This window comes from Heliangelus exortis, chromosome 3, assembly GCF_036169615.1.
Source record: "Heliangelus exortis chromosome 3, bHelExo1.hap1, whole genome shotgun sequence".
Lineage (NCBI taxonomy): Eukaryota > Metazoa > Chordata > Aves > Apodiformes > Trochilidae > Heliangelus > Heliangelus exortis.
Window position 1 is genome coordinate 99,461,388 of NC_092424.1, and position 17,665 is coordinate 99,479,052.

At 37.0% G+C, this 17,665-nt stretch overlaps 1 protein-coding gene across 1 annotated transcript in view; it reads left to right on the forward strand.

The window, feature by feature from the left end:
- TAF1B (TATA-box binding protein associated factor, RNA polymerase I subunit B) overlaps nucleotides 1-17,665 on the forward strand; it is a 47,779-nt gene that overhangs the window by 10,457 nt on the left and 19,657 nt on the right. Inside the window, exon 8 of the mRNA XM_071741886.1 lies at nucleotides 4,499-4,598. Within this exon, the coding sequence (XP_071597987.1) occupies nucleotides 4,499-4,598 (100 nt within the window). The remainder of the gene's footprint in view (nucleotides 1-4,498; nucleotides 4,599-17,665) is intronic.

The window sequence follows — 17,665 nt, forward strand, 5'->3', positions numbered from 1 at the left end:
AAACATGAAAATGGTTAAAATAGCTGCAAAAGGAGAAAAAGAAAGCCAAGAACCAAATACAGCACAGAAAGGCACAATCAGAAATCAAAATAAGAGTATTTGAATGAGAAGATATTATTACACTTATACATTGTATCTAAGTAATTTTAAAAGTGAGTAAATTAGAATGATTTGGTGACTTCAGGTGCACTGAACATGTGAACTGCATTAAGTGCAGAAAGTTACTTTTAAAAGAATATAATTTGTATTGCAAAGTTTTACCATGATACGATAGTTATATAAGACCATAATTACATTGTCATGCTTCCCTCCCTACCCTTAAGGTCTTTATCTTTCACAAGTTTGATGAAGGGAAAAGGATTTTAAATTGTATGAACCACCATAAAATACTTGTTTTTAAACTTCTGAATATTTAAGTTAAAAAAATCAATGTTAACATTTTTGCATGCATTAAGATACACAGATCAAAATAGCGACAGACCAGGGATGAAAACTATGCAGAGAAAGCATTAAATATTCAACATTACCTTTATAGGCAAATTGTTTTATTTAAACCAGCTGAATTACAGTTGTGCATAAAATTCTGCCCTTTCTTTTCCCTCAGTTTGGTTTTCTCCCTACCCTGCAATCAGCTGACTACTGCTCCTCCCTTGTGATACATGCTTAGGCACTACAGTAGGGCAGTCTGCCAGCTTTTAAAGGATTTACAACACCAAAAATATATTCCTCCTTGCTACTTGACACACTTAGCAGAAAAACCACGACAATTACCTGCTCTGACAAGGACATTTTGGTTTAAAAATAACACTCTTAACAACCGTCTATTCAAGTCTATGCAACACATTACATCCTTTTGCTTTGTGAACAGTCTCACACTATTCAACATGCTGTATGTTATTTATCTAAATAATAAAATTGTTGGCTTGAGGAAAAAGTTTCAAGATGCTAGACTTTGAGATTGTGAGAACTAATGCCTTTCAAATGAGGTTATACTGAGCTGTGCTGGCAAGACTAAACATGTAATCAGTTTGTAGTATTGCTGCCTGGCTTCAACAGATGCATTGTTTCCTTGTAGCATGCAGAGGACCTGGGATTTTTTTCATACTTGGACCTTAATAATGTGTGCTGTAGCTGTAATTAAAAGGACAGTCAAGTTTTCAAGCACTTAATTGATACAATGTAGTCTTACAAGTGATTTGATCATCTCCCTGTTAAATGAAAGGTTGGGAGAACAGCAGAAGAAACTGTTCTGATGTGCTATTCCAAATCTGGGCTCTTGGGCTAAGTGTTAAAAACCTGAATCACCAGTGTATTGTATTCATAGCAGGGTATTTATGCTGTTTCATGTATTTTTAGAATATAAAAACAACTCTTAACATGAGAGGGAACAGCATTTTTTTTTTGTATGGCGACAGTAATTTCAAGCTAGGAAAGATGTCATTATTCTGTAAACGGTTGAAATGTTTTGCTTGCTACTGCTGAGTCAGTGTAAACTTCCTTACATTTTAAAATCCATTTTGATGGACATTGCAGTGTGAAGATGTGGTTCCAACATCAGTTTAAGCTGATCTGGGTTTCCGTTTCTGTGGTCCTAAATAAATATTTCTGCTTTTTCTGTTGCCCTAGGTACTAGCATCTAGTTTGTTAGGTGAAAGAAGTAGAGCTGCAGAAGCTAATTTTGCAAAATAAATCAGACATTTCACCAGACATTTTAGCACCAGTTAATTTGCTTCACCACAAGTTCCTTTCTACCTTGCCCTGGCAATAATGTTCCTGCAGTCAGCTGAGTCTGGAAATCTGTCTGGTTGAAATCAAACCCTGGAAAACAAAAGATTAGTTCTCAATCTAATCCTCTGTCTGAGAAGTCACACAAGTGCTTTTGTCAGCAGGGAGGAGTGTGTGGCAGAGGACTGAAGGGTGGGATTTCCCATTTCAGAGGCAGCAAGCTATTAGGGTGCTTTGACTGCAATCACCACTACACCACACCCCAAGCAAGGTCTTGATTGTTTGTCATCTTCCAGCTGTTGCTGTGCTGACTCTGGAGGTTGCTGCTCTCAGTCTCTTGGTACCAACTCTTCAGATCTGACTGCTAATTGTGTGATTGCACCTTAACCTGTGTCAGCCAAAGCTTATCATCTGTAATGGGTCACTGGTGCTGAAAGAGGAAGCTCTTGCTTCCCTTTCTTCTCTCTTCCTGCCTCTCACATTTGTTGGAGCCATCTGGGACCCTCTTCAGTTTGTTTCTTGAAGCAGGATAATGGGCAGGCTTTGGCTGTTACTGAGTTACAGTTGTGGAAGAGGGTGATGAGCAACAGGAGCACAGAGCCGGGCCAGAAGGCAGGAAGCACAACTGTTCAGCTTTTAGGTTGGGTCAATGCACTTTGTGAAACCAACCCTCAAGTTTAAGTTCTTCAAGATAGTGCATCTGGGACTAAGATGAGCTAAGGAGCTATGGAGCAAGCTGCTCAGCAGATCATGCAGGTTGGCAAGGACAAACACCTGGTGCTGGGTTTGGATGATAACCTCACTTTTTGGACCAGTGCACATCTCCACTGAGTGTGGAAATGCTATTTACACTGATTGAGGAGAGCTACTGAAATTTTGTTAGCAAACTGTACATCACAACTTGATCAGAAAGGATTGTGCAGTGTCAAAGTTTATCTACCTATCTATATATATATAAAGGCAAACTCTTTACCCATACTTCTCAAAAAGTGGTAGAAAAATACAGCATACACAGACTATTCTGCAGAGCTTCAGAATAAAAAGTATTGGGCAATGTGATTCTTCAGATTGCTGTTTTTCTTCAGAAATCATTAGAAATGATGGGTTAATTTCAATGAAGAGAGTTTTGGCTAAAGAATGGATATTTCATTTTAATAATTTTAAAATTAAACGGAAAATTCATTAAGAATATTTTGGGTTTTTTTAAAAAAAATAAATCCAAACAAGATGTATCTGTAAACATAGCAGTAACTAGCCTTTAAACAGAATTTTAGTTAACTTCAATAGATATACTCTATGCAAGAAGCAAGAAGTGGTGATTAGGGCACTGAAGTGGGTGAGGGAATGTGAGCTTGTGAATTGCTGTAGGCTCAGGAGAGAGGTGAATCCCCCTCAGCCGTGGCTGCTTGGTTTGTGAAGACATTGAGTGGGGCTTCTTTTGTTTGTTTGTGCTTTTTTTTTTTTTTTTTTTTTTTTTTTGCTTTTTCCTTTATTTTTCCCCTCTAGAATCATTTTGAAAGAAAGTGGCACATTGCTGTGCTTTGTGAGGGACCTGGTGTTCCAGCTCATGGGACTGGATGACCCATCTGGTGACTGAAATGTTTAGGGGGCAGATGCAGAGCCCAGCCTCACAACCTCTGTAGGAATCCAGGAGGGACTCTTTCAGAGTTTGTAGACTAAGAAGTTACTAATGTACCTACACAGCAAGATCAGAGAGATACTGTTAGATAATACAGCTGGCAGGAGAGAAAATTATTTTCAAATCTGTAATAGTATTTAAAGAACAGGGCCTTCCCTGTTTGAAATTGTAACATATTCCAGTTTAATGTACTCTTTTAATGAAACTGTTTTGGAGAAGACAAGGCAGAAGGCAGTTCTTGCTTAGTCCTAGGGGAGACCACTTAATATGCTTTAATCTGGAATAAGAGTAATGTCTATTCCCTAGTCAGGATCAGTTCTTGTTCAGTGCTTGCTTTCCTTGGTGTGAATGTTGGCTAAGATGTGGGGTAAAAGCAGGGGTTTGATGTAGTGGTGGTTTTTAATTGGTAGCTGTTTTGAAGTCCCATCTTATGTGTATGTATATATATATATATATATATGTATATATAAAAGTCAAGAAAAGTCCCAAATAATACTGTCAGCTACTTACCGAAGCCATTTTTTAAACAGAAAATTCATTATTTGATACAAGTAAAAAATAATTATTTTGTATTTATTACGATACAAAATAATTTCTGTTCACACCTGAATAATACTTTTTAAAAATCACAATACAGATGGAATTAATAGGGTCTCAGTTCTGTGCATCTGCTTTATTCCTTGACTTTCCTCCTGCCACATAACCTGACTCAAACTCCTCTAGAAAATATGTGTTTTAGAAGTAAAATTTACTTAAGGCTTTAGAATCTTGGGGAAAAAAATGTTAAAAATCCCATGCCATTCAAAGCAGGCTTAAAGCAGTTTCAGAAATGCAGTAGCTGCAGAATGTGCAGAATGAGCTCCATATGAGCATGTTGATTGTGAGCTTACTGCTGTAACAGTTTTGTTTGTCAGTCATGACAGGCATTAAAGCTTGAACTTAAAGGCATGTTAAATGATTGAGCTGGTTTTTGTCTGTGGAGTGTTTAGGGGCATGTAACTTGCTTCAACAATATAATGCTGGTGTTCTTTCAAATAAGAAGTTGGTTTCAATATTAGTTCTAGAATAAACACATGCATTTGTTCTAAATACTATTTTGATTTGGTCTTCCTTTTCTTTTTTTTTTTTATACAGGTTTGTTGTTGAAGGTCATATTCCATATTTGAATGTTTTTCAGCTTTTTCCAGAGAAGATGAAATTATGTGGACTTGATCTTAAGATCTTTTGTGTAGAGGTAATTTTTTTTCCTAAAGAGAAAAATGTAAAAAAAAAAGACCAAAACCAAGTTCTCCTGTGGTATTTTAAATTTTTTGGTCGCTGTACTGATAGATTGGTTAAAGCCGTTCTTGTGTTGTGCAGTTCATGTTTTGCATTATTGAAGCCTGTGACTTGGAGTGCTTTAATCTTTAACCAGTCTTATTAATCTGATTACCTAAGTTAAAACGAAATCAATTAATACTTGTGGAGAAAAAGATATTTAGAACTGTTCTTGGAACACTCAGAGGTAGGATTTGGCTTCATATCTAAGGGCAATATATTATCCTTTTCAATGCTTATTTGAAATATCCCCTGAATTTGTTTGTAATTCCGTATTCTTTTCATGAAATGTGGTTTTCGTGCTACCACTTGTTCTGTTTCTTGCTGTGCTGGTTGAAATATGTAAAACTTAAAAACCACATAAGGGGTTAGAGCCCTTCTAGAAGCTGAACAGTGATGGACATTTTGAGCAAAATGTAAATTTCTCTTATTGATGGCTATTATGTATTGTGGTAACAATTGCCCACTGGTGTTTGTGTTGCAGAATACAAAAAGTTTACTATGGGTTTTTGAAATTGCAAATGAACTCTTCACTTTTAAGAGCAGCAAGCAGCAGTTCTGCTAACAGAAAGTGTTTTAGTCTGCTGTAAGGTGTTGGTAGCCTAAGCCCTTGGTGGGGATGTTGCAAGTAACATTACCATTTTCCAATATGTAGCATACATTCAACAGCTCCTCAGTTGTTCATAAGTTAATGTGTACCCTTCCCTTCCTCCTTCTTTTTCTTTTATTTTTCTTTCTTTTTTTTTTTTTTCCCTTTTTTAATACCACTGCTACCCTCAAATCAGGAAATTAATTTAAAATAAAAATATCTTGATTTTTTTTTCCTGTCTTAGATATTTCCTTAATAGAAAAGATACATCAGTTTGAAATGTGGGTGTATAAAACTCTTCATTTTCGGTTACTCTGTTCTTTGCCTCCATCATCCTTTGGAGATGTTTTTTATTTTTCTCTCAAAAATAGTTACATAGAACCTGTATTCTGGGCTAACTAAATAAAATAACCCCCTTCCTCCCAGTCCTACAAATCACACACATAAAATTTTTGTATGAATTGCAGCTGTAAATCTTGTACCATATCTCAAAGTGTGAAGTCTGATTTGTAGAGAAGAGGTGACAGTTGCCCTTGGAGCATCCTTCTGCTTTTTTTTGATATGGAGCCATTTCTGGCAGTCAGGATTGTCTGGTGCCAGTCCTGAGGGTGATTTCATCAGTTCCTACCTGCTGCTTTCTTCCAGAGCTCTCAGTTTGGATTATTCCACTGTCCCTCCATAAGCCTGCTTGCACAATGGATGCTCTCATGCCCTGATGTGTGAGTGGGTCTTCACAACTGGAAAGCCACAGGCTGGTCAGTTTTATCTCAGTCATAGAATCACAGAATGTTTTGAGTTTGAAGGCACCTTAAAGATCATCCAGTTCCACCCCCCTGCATGGACAGGGGCACTTCCCACTAGACCAGGTTGCTCAAAGTCCTGTCCAGCCTGATCTTGAACCCTTCCAGGGGTGGGGCAGCCACAGCTTCTCTGGGCAAACTGTTCCGGGGGCTTGCCACCCTCACAGGAAATAATTTCTTCCTATTATCTTACCAAAATCTCCCCTCCTCTAGTTTAAAGCCATTGCCCCATGTCCTGTCACTCCATGCCCTTGTAAAAGGTTCTTTTCCAGCTTTCCTGTAGCCCCGCTAGGTACTGGAAGGTGACTATAAGATCTTCTTGGAGCCTTCTTTTCTCCATTCCACCTTTTACATTAAAAAGGAAGTCTCACTTCACCCTCTGTTTTAGACTCTCATATATCATGTGTCAACTTTCCTTTTTTCACAGACTGGGGAAAAACCCAAATCTGATTTTTTTTTTTTTAAATTTATTTTTTATTTTAAATATTGCTTATGGTGAATCTGCATCTATTGTGGTCTGCTATTTAGCTTACAGGAAATTGGTGATCTAAAAACTGAATCTGTGTAACTTTTGACTTCCATCTTGCTTGCCTCTGATGCTGACACCTGCACCCCTCACTTTGAAAGCATAAGTAGGAATACCTACTAATCAAGTAATCTCTTTGTTTTCACTTAGATACATAAGTAAAGTTCTGTAAGATTACTGTACAGTTTATTTTCCAGCCACGCCAGTATTACTGTGGCTTCCTCTTTCTAGGAATATTTGCTCCTTATTTTTTACCTTCAGTTTTCCTTTAGTACTGAATCTTCAGTTTTATTTAGCTTTAATATTTTTGACTACATCGTTTGGCTCATAATTTCAATAACCTTACTACTGTTTCCTACATCTTATATTTCAGAACTGATCTTGCTGCTAGTTGCAGAACTGAGATTGCCAATAGTTTACTCTATCGAGTTTTGACATCTGACTTTTGAGAAATTCAAGAGATGAGGTTGTTGTCCTGGAGCAGGAAGTCAGATTGTGTAATACCCCATCCTGAAAATACAGCCTGCATTCTTTTCTCCTTGGTGTTCTGTATATATCTATTCTATAGACAATCATCTTCAAAACCTTTATGGGTTTATGACTGTTAATAAGCAGGCAGGTAAGATTCCCTAATGCCATAAAATTGTTGTGTTTTAAGTGCAGTGAATACAAGCTGCAAACATGTCCAAAAATCTTGATACTATCCAATGTACTATCCAATGGCTCCTTTTTATTTTGGACAAATTCTTATTCTATTTGTATTCTATGCTAGTTCCTTGGAGCCCAAATTTGATCCAAGAAGTAGTTATGTCATAGTAGTTTAAAGGATTTGAGCTGATACTAAGTATCATTTTATCAGTTAAATACAGATGAAGCCCAACTTGATAATGTTCATCTTATGTAAAAAGCTTATCAGTGAATTAAAGTATTTTTTCAGTAACATTTTCCCAGATACCCAAAATATACTGAATTTGCAGGCTTGAAGTTGTTGTAGCTTTAAAAAAAGAAATGCAGCAAATGCTACAAGGTGAGTCACATCTACTTTCTAACTGCCTATGCAGTGGTGTGTGTGTTTACACACACAAGGGTTTTTTTAATGCTTTGTCATCTAGTAGTAGTATTTCATGTGCAAGGAATGTGACAAGTCTCAGGCTTTCCAGCTGATCAACTGCTCTCCTGTGTAATACAGGCACGGAGTCCATATCACTGGCAATTTTTCCCTGTACAGTTTAGCAATTAGAGGTGATTGCAGCATCTGTCATACCAGGAGAGGCTGAGGGATCTGGGATTTTTATCGCTGAGAATGCTTGGGGGGGATTTCAGCAACGTGTGTGAACACCTGACAGGAAGGAGTATGAAGCCAAGCTCTCTCCTCAGTGATGTCCACTTAAAGGAGAGGAGTCAATGGGCACGAACTGAAATACAAGAAATTCCATTTAAACACAAAATCTTTCTACTGTCAGGATGATTGATTGCTGGAGCAGACTGCCCTGAACCACTGTGGAGTCTGCATCTTTTGAGATGTTCAAAACCTGACTGGACACAGTCTTGAGCAGTGTGCTGTAGTTGACCCTGCTGTGAGCGGAGGTGTTGGACTTGATCTCCAGAGGTCCCTTCCAGCCTGAAGTATGCTATGATTCAAATGATATAGTGTGCCTTGTATTCTGTTCCACATTTTCAATGTAGGTGGCAAATAAGCCCTTCATATTTTAGTAACAGAGCGGCTAGTAAGGAGGGCATAATTTTTCAGTGTTTCCAAACTAAACTGTGTATAAAATACCCACCACAGAAGTTACTGTGTCTGGACACTGCTTTCAGGAGGTCTGGGAGCTCCAGGCATAACTGCCTCATGACAGAAAAGGAGGCTCTACCTGTCTCACTTTGAATATGTGCTGTGTGGTACAGGACAAGTGTAGTCTCAAATATATTTTTTTGATCCTGTTCTTTGGAAGAGCTTTCAGAATGGTTGTCTTTTTAGATCCACAAATATCTGGACTTGGCAAGGAGCTCATTGTGTGACCTCAGTGAAGTTCCCTTCTTTCAATCTCTACTTCAATTTTAATATAATTCATTTCTTCATAAAGTTATTAAGAATCTCATTTTTTCTCAAAGGTGAGGGGGCTTGGAGAAAGCTGAGCTTTGTGGGTGTTAGGGGAATACTGATCAGAAACTGTCCACCAAATTGCCCTCACAGGCTAAAGAGACAGGTGTTTACCAAATTATCTTTGCTTTTTCTTCTACCTTGGAGTGTGGTTGTGAAATGGCTTCTCTATCTAAGCCTTTTTCTTTCTTTTTTGTTTTTTTCTTTTCCCTTTTCTAATCTTAGATGGAAGTAGCTGCACAATTCTATGTCTGTCTGAAACCTTCTGTCTTTTACAAGGAAAGCTTCAGTCCTGACAGTGTAATATACCTTGCTGTCTAAGAACCCTTATCTTAAAAATGCTTCCTTTTTTTGTTTAATGATTTAATTACATTTCTCTCTGTCTTCCTCTGTGGGTTTGGAGTTTTTTAATAATCCAATGAATATGATTCTATTGCTGCCTAGTACAAGAAATATCCTTATTTAGACAGCTTAGACCTTGTCAAGTGAGAAAATTACTATCTGGGTTACTTTTTGGTTGTCTTAACATCATTGTTTTGTTTCCTTTAATACATCCTTCCTCAAATTTATCCTTATTTCCAGAAGCACTGTTTACTTTGAACTCTGGTCAATATAATTCACTTATTTCCATTCCTGAATGTCTTGATTCTTAAATAACTCAGTGTTACTCTTCAGGTTTTTCCATGATACAGAAATGCTTTCTAAACTTCCACCTGAGAAGGATGTTAGCATCCTCCTTGCTTTGCCTATGGGAAACTCTTGAATGCATCCAAGCCAAGTGGCAGCAATATGGTGTGCTGGTCAGAAACCAGTCCTGTGGACATTAGGAGAAGAGTCACCAAACTCAACAGACCATGTCAGGATTTTCTCCTCTTTCACCCAGCTAACTGAAAGTCTTCTTGTTTCTTTCTTATCCCTGATATACTTTTTCTTTCAGGCTTAATACCTATCATTCTACATTAACTGTGTCTATTTTTGTCTGTGTCAGATTCTGCTCTGGGCAGCTTTCCATTGTGTGAGGTTTAACAAGAATTTTCATTTGTGCTTCATCATGGACTAATGTTGACATTGATAGGAAAAGGAAGAGTTTGAAAATAAGTATTTGCTGCCCTAAGGAAAGATCTAATTCATCCAGAGTCCTCCTTTTCCTTTAAGTAATTTGTGATAGGTATTGAAGTAGGTGCCATAATGTATTTATAAAGTACACTGGAAAATACTAAAAGTAAAAAACTACTAAAGTACACTACATCCTTCAAGGATGTGCCACTTCAGTGTGGAGTGGTTTATTCTGTATGATGTTTTGGATTTTTTTTTTTTTTTTTTTTGAGTTGGAAGAGTATATACCTTGCCCTCTTGCACTCTAGCTTGGATTATTAGATTTCTTTCCTCTTGTATTTGGGAATGGAAGGCTTGCTTTACACATTGAGAGGTGATTGCTCTTTTCTATGCTGTATGGAAAACTTCCAATTCTTTGGCTTATTCTCTTGCAATATTCTATAGCTTGTATTTTTTTTTTTCCTTCCATTTCTTTATCTTTTTTTTTCCCTTTATTTTACTCTTGGCAGCACTTTTGCATCCGTATTTCTCTGCCACTAATCCTTCTGACAGCTTCAATCAAATCTCAGTTCTTCTTAGAAATTGAGAGATCTGATTTCTGAGATGAATTTGCTAAGGTACTCTGCTATCAAGGATGTTTCTGTTTTGCTCCCTTGTTCTGCATGTTTTGCTTTCCAATGGAGCACCTCTTGAGATCTGAGGAGAATTTTGCGTTAGAGTCTTCCAGTGAGACTTCATGGTAATTTTTATTTGAGTATTCCATAAAGAAGAAAAAAGAGTTTCATCTGTCTCTCTCCTCTCCTGACCTTGTGAGGTTCCTTGACTGACAGGATATGTATTTAGCTTCCGTTTTTCCCATTACCGTTGTATTATTTTGTGCAGGATCCATGCCAAACAAGAGTTCCTGAATCTTCCCTTTTACATTTTTTTAAATACTGCATATTAATAGGAGGAATCCTTTGATGTTAAGAATTTTTTAAGATTATTTAAAAAGCAACATTTGTGTTTCAGAGAGCTCCTTAGTTATTTCCTTTAAGCTTCTTGTGTGTAAATTATCTCAGCCTCTCCTCTAAAATACATAGTTTTATCAGATAGTGGTCTGCTTTTTTGCAGACATAATTTTTCTCTTCGGATTTTGATTTTTCCAGATACAGAACAATGTTGCACTCTTTGTGGTGTTGTTTTGGTTTGGGTTTTTTCCCCATGACTTACTCATTTACCTGTGGCATTGAAAGTCAAGGTTTTGGGGTTGTTTAGTTTTGGTTTTGTGTTTTTGTTTTTTTTAGTTTCTATGCTGCTTAGAGCTTAGCTGCCTTTACCTCTTGTTTCATTGCAGAGTATCTATAGTGCTGTTTCTTGCCTTTTTTTATCCAGGAGACAGTCCCTGAGCACTTTGCAGTCAAGTCCCACCTCTGCTTCAGAAGGGTGATCTTTTATTTATGGTTTTCCCTTTATCCCATGATCCTGCAATAAAGAAGGCTACAGCAGACACCTCTGGGAGTGTAGTGACTTACCAGAGCTGTATTTGGAGAGGTCTAAAGCACATACTTTCTGTATCTAGGAGCTACACATTTTTGTATTGTTTGACATCATACTTGAGAACAAAGTTTGAATTCAGGACTTTTATCCTTGTGCAGTACTACTCAGTGCTGGACTTCTCTTCCAGGTTCATAATGATGCTGATGTAATGTTCATCATTTATATTACAATATCCTTAAATGTTGCCGAGTTTCACTATGGCTGGAAGGTGAAAGATAGTGAAACCCAGATCTAGCCCCTCTGATTCTCTTCGGTACAGGTGTTACAATTTGAATACAGTTATTTATACTTGTGCTGTATAAACATTTTGTGTCCTGTGACCATCTAACAACATGGTTGCTTGGCAAAAACTAGTTGAGGATGTGCCACAGAAGTGTATTTGAATCAATTCAGCATTGTTCAAGCATCATAAAAGCCATTTTGTTTTGTAAATTTAAGCTGACAAGTTGAAATAGTTTTAGACACTTCCTGATTTTGATTTCCCTGTGAATGCTGGGGGCAGAAGAACTGTCAGGTAGCCTGGAGGAAAACGTAAAATTGGAAGGTTTCTCATGGATTAACAAAAAAATGATTGCTCAATATCTTGATGATTGCTTGCTGTATATAATCAAAACGAGGACTTGGATGTAGTCTTCAGTTTTTGAGGCTACTGACTCAATTTTAGAAATAATTTGGCATTTCTAATCGTCTCTGCAGTTTGGTATAAAGCATGAGAGGGTTAATGTAATTTACACTACTAGAATCTGTTGAATAATTTGTCTGTCTTTTGACCAGAAGTAGCATCAGTATTGATTTCAGGGTTCTTGAAAACAAGTTATTTGAATTTACAGTATTGAATAACACGTGCAAACTATCACTTCTGTATCTAAGTGTAGTGCTCAGCTTGTTCTCCTTGGCAGCTGTGTTATCTTGTTATGTCCTTTGAGCTGCTTCTGTTTTGTTTCCTTCAGTCAGGAACATACCACAAATTGATAAAATATTTTACTGTGTTTGAAACACCTAAACTTAGATAGATAGAATCTTCCTTGGAAGGCTTTGAGAAGTAGGTACCTCTCACACTTACTGAGAGCATTTTCATTACATAAAATGTAGGTACTGAAGAAGACAGAGATTAGATAGAGATTAGGAGAGGCACTGTTACTGGCGTTACTGATGCTTCTCCTTGTCTGCACTCGGCTCTTTTCCTGCAGGGCTGGGCAAGCTGGTAGAGTTTGCATGCTGCTTTCACTGATGATGGTAATTCTTCCCACCTTGCACCAAGTACAAAGCCTAAGTACTTTTTCATCATTCTTTTGAATACAGAGGTATCTTCTCACACAATAAAATAGGTGAATGGTGAATGATGTTATGGCAGAGGGAAGAGCGATGTCCGTACTCACCCCATGAGGGGCTCAGGGAAGAGCACGATGTCTATGAGGACAGTGTTACTTAGGAATGGCTCCAGAGCACATTGCTCATACCAGCTTTTCTCCATATGTAGAACAAGGGGCTAGATATTCTGGATTAACTCTAACTTTATATGGCATAAGCTTATATAATGCTTTAATATTGACCACTGAAAATCCTTAGGAATCTCATGATGACTGTTTTTAGCAATGCTAAAAATACGAATATTTGTCCTGCTCTCAGGCTAATGCCTCTCTCAGGTTTTCTGGTATCATTCCTTGATTTCTACTATAAACTGGATGCACGGTGGCAGAGTGCTTTTATACAACAAATGATACTTCATTCTTTGTGATTGCTTTGTATCAAAGATGCTATTTATGGTGCTGTAATTCCTTCAGCTTAAAAACAGAAGGATTAGCATTTGTTTCAATATAGAGTTTGTATATGTGAGTAGAAGTTTATAAACTTGGCAGTGTTTCTTATGTGCTTGTGTTTCTTTAGTTGTGGGTGTGGGTTTAGTCTCCTAATTATAGTACTCTTCTAGGGGAGGAGTAGATGAAGTGAATCACTGTTCTAGGGCTTTACGGTTTTTGTCCCACTGTCTAAGGAGGAGAGAAATTCCTCTCTATACTTTTGCGTTCTGAATATTGCATGAGGTCACTGTACTGAAATACCTATTGTGGAAATTATTTATACCATTTGGTAACTGCTTTGGTGCTGCTAATAGGTGACAGCAATGCAATGTCTAAACTGACATTACTGTTTGAATGCTGATATGTTAAATAATTTTCTAGTCTGAATATTGTTTTTAAAATTAAATGGTCTGCTGACCAGTTTTTATGAGTAAACTTTGTAGGAAAAAGTAAAATGCAATATTATTGATGTTAGTAAAGAGTATTTAACATGCAGAAGTAATTTTAAAGAAGAACAGTAATCTTAAACAAAAACATGGCCACTATGAGCAAAAGCTACCTGGTCTTCTTCATTATGTTCAGTCTTGCTCTTTTCACTTCTGTTCTCTTCTTTCTTGATAAATTTTAATTTAATCCCATGTTATGAGAAGTTTGGAGCAACTCTTGAAAAAATTCTGCTCTCTTGATTTGATTTATTGGAGAGGGAGGAAAAGGAAAAAAGAGGCAAACCTACTCCATTCTTCACCTACAGAAATATGTAATATATAAGCTTCACAGTTATGGGTATATAGATGGAGCAAATACAGCATGAGATTTCTCAAATTTTATTCCTGTCTAACAGTTGAGTTAAAAAAAAGTATCAGGAGTCTATTTTGAGAAAATAGTTATAAGTTAAGAAAAACTGAGTAGAAAGAAGATCTTGAAAGACAGATACAGTGAAAGTTTGGTGTTTTTGTATGGCATCATTGCAGTGGGTATGCAGTATATGTGTTTGGTTTTATTTTTAAAAGATTGTAATCCATTGAACCTTGAGCTGCTATTAAAACACACTGACATTTTTTTTCCCACCAGTGTCTGTTTCATGTCCAAGCACACCCATGAAGTACATGTAAATGGACAGATTTGTCCATGCAATTATGTTTGTTAAATAGGGAGAGATTTTTTTTTTTTAAATAGAAAAATCTGTAGCTTTCTGAAAGTTGGCATTATCAGTGCTCTTATTCTAATGTATCAGTCTTAAATTAAATATCTGTGTGATTGTAATTATACATGTGTCTGTTATCCACTAGTGATGCTGGGTTTGAACATGCTGTTGGTTGTAGCCCAGCTATATTGGAATTATTTTCTTATAACTCCTGACTTCTGGAGTTACAGCTTGTTACTGGAGAACAGCTTTGTTAATGTATAAATCTGTCATGCACCCATATTTTAAAAACTTAGTGGAATTCTGCTTGTGTTTGTTTTTTCTTACCCTCCCTTTTTTCAAAGTTACAGAAGAACTAAGAGGTACAGAGTGTCACAACAAGGATCATGATACGTAGAGACAGTTTTCCTACAAGAAACAATTAACTTTTCTACTTTTTAACCTAAAGAAGAGGTGACTAACAGGAAGATGGGGCTGTAGAACATGCTTAGGAGAGAATTATTCAGTGTCTTTTCCAATACAGGGGCTGAGAGGTGTCAGAAAAGGTTGCTGCTCTCCAGCATCAGAATCAATCAGCAGGAAATGTTGCTTCAGACTTTTTGTGAGCAACTGGTGAAACTCCTTGCATTAGGATGTTCTGGATGTTAAAAGGGCCACAGAATGACTGCCATGAAGGAAAAGGGATATGGAACTAAAAAAAAATGCAGAGACTTTGCTGCTGACTCAGCCCCAAATGGTGGGGAGCTGGACAGGTACTTGTTAAAGTGTCCTCCCTGTGCATTGCATGTGCTCACTGCTGGATGCAAGGCTAAGTAGAACTTTTTGGATGGATGTGGCACAGCCAATGGCTTTGGGGTTTTGTTTTTTTTGGTTTTTTTTTTAACGTGGAATTTTATATAGAGTTTTACTTTCTGGTTTTGGTATTCTGAAAAGGCTGTTTTTAAGATTGTAAAACTCCATTTTTTATTAACTAGTTCTCTCATGACAACTCTTTTTTTAAGTCATAGTTCACGCCTTTAAATTAGATTAACTAAATACTGTTCTTTTAAGTCTCAGATTTAGAGATCTGGGGACATTTCTTATTCAACTTGAAAGATGTTGATGAATGATTAAATGGTAAAAGTAGGCAAAATCATTGCTTAAAAGCAGTACCTCTAGCCTATGGCAAAGAATCCTAAGTAATGAAAACTGTAGTTTTCTTAAATAGAAACTTTGTTTTTTGAGGAAATATTTTGCATCCTTGTATTTTTGTAGTGATGCTTTGGTTTGTTTTGGTGGAGGAACTAGAGGAATTTCTTGTTTCAAAGCTCATAATGTGAAATTTGTTACTGCTGAGTAGCAGTGATTAGCCCAATGCCAGGAGGAGGAAGGAACACTTGCAAGAAGTCTGAGCTAAAAATGTGTTAAGAAGAGAAATGTGACAAGCCACATAAGAGTAAATCAATTCTAGGTCATGGGGAAGCTATCCTGGAATGGTAGAGATGGCAGTTTAGGGGTTTTTGTGCTTTCCCCATATAATTTCTACACAACCTTCAGTTCTATGTTTTTTTTTTTTCCCTAAAAGTAATCACAGGTCTAGGATTGGTGAATAGATTAAGCTAATACTGTCTTCTTTTCATGTCTTTGAATAGTGATTCAGGTTTTAAAGTTAAGCATATGGAATTTAGGAATTACTAGAATGAATTTGGTTTTGGCTGAGACTGGTGCATAAGTGTGCTAGGGTGTAGTCATGAATCATTTTATCTTGTATGATTTCTAAACCAAAGATAACGTCTTAGTTTTGCATGTGGAAAATAACGAGCTGCTCCATATAGCTTTTCCTTTTCTTCATTTAATGTGGGAGGTTAAGCTCTCACTAGTGCATGCCCTTTGAAGCCAGCAGTTGTAGGATATTTGGTTCTTTCTCTTCTTCTGATGCTGGTCATTCCCTCTTGTCACTCTATGGAGCCTTCAGCTGCCAGCAGGTGGTTGTGTGCTGCTCTAACACAAGCTGGAGAACAAAGAGACCTGCTGGAGGCAATGGGGTGGGTTTGTGGCACCATCATGAGGAACCTGAAAGTTTCCTAAATCCTGTAAAGTTGTCCCCATATTTCATTTGTTTTACATTGGCTTTTCAAGGGGATTTCATATCACTTAATAATCTGTTGCTGGTAATACCCATGTCTTCAAGTCATCAGGCAGCTCATAAGACACTGCTGCTGTTTGGATTGTCTCACACTCCACTTTTTGGTGAATTGCACATTTATATTTTAGTTTGGGTCTGATTCAAACTAAGTAATTTCTGACTGTATCTATTAATAACTTCATGAATGCAGGTCCAATGTTGTCTCTGTTTTTTCACAAAGTGTTCAGACTAGAGTGAAAATGGCTTTCCACTTCCTTAGAAAGCACATACACCAGATCAGCTTTTAGACACCTCTGTTTGCTGAGGTCCTTCTCTAAAAATATTAAAGGCCTCTTTTCCTGACTAAAATCTGAAGGAGCTTAATTGCCACATTTTCCCTTTCAAATTAAGACAGAAGCTTGTCATTCTTGTTTATTTTTTAAAAATCTTCTAAGAGGTATAAAATTCTATCCAAGCAAATTGTGCTAATCAGCTGCTGCTTTTACTTCCCAAAATAAGCACTGATTCCTGATTTGGTCTGCTGGTGTCCTGAGATAGCTTCTAATCTTAGTTTTGTTGGGGTGGGTGTCTTTCAGTGGGATTTTATTTTTTAGTCTGTCTAACTCTGTATTTTTTGTGCATTTTAACAGGTGCATGTGGTACTTGGTCAGGGTAGAAAGTAGTGCAGATTAAAAAGAAGCACGGGTGAGGCTTTTATTTGAAAGAAAAAAAGCTGGGGAGGAAGTTCACTGCTGAAAGGGTTATTGTAATCAAGTTTATCATGGGAGCTTGCTGTTGTGTAACAGAAACTCTAGCTTGCCCATACCTGTCTTAAAGCATTACTTAATGAACACTGAAAACAAGCCTACCAAAATATTTATGAAATTCAATATTTTTTCCCCAAACTCTTAAATTTCAGTACATTACGACAGTTCAGCTCCTTATTTGATTAGTCTTTGCCTTTGTAGAAAGACTAAATTCTTTAGAAAAATTATATTTGTGAGTTAGCTCGTGAGCATGAACAGTCTACCACCGAAGCATGTTTCTATTAATTTAATAATATTGAAACTCATTTATTAAAAAAAAACATTTTAGCTAGGAATCATGTAATGAGTAAGACGTCTGCCTCTGAGAGTAGCATATTAAAAAGTTTCTTGTGCATCAAACAATTTTTTTTCTTTCTTTTTTATTTTTTTCTTCCCTAGTAAAGGGATACATCTACATCTATACTGAATATTCAGTTAGCTTTTTCTCTTGTGGGGAGGGTTGCTGGCTTCTTGAATTCTTCATTAAAACTGCCTGTGTCAGTTCAATGCAGTCAATATC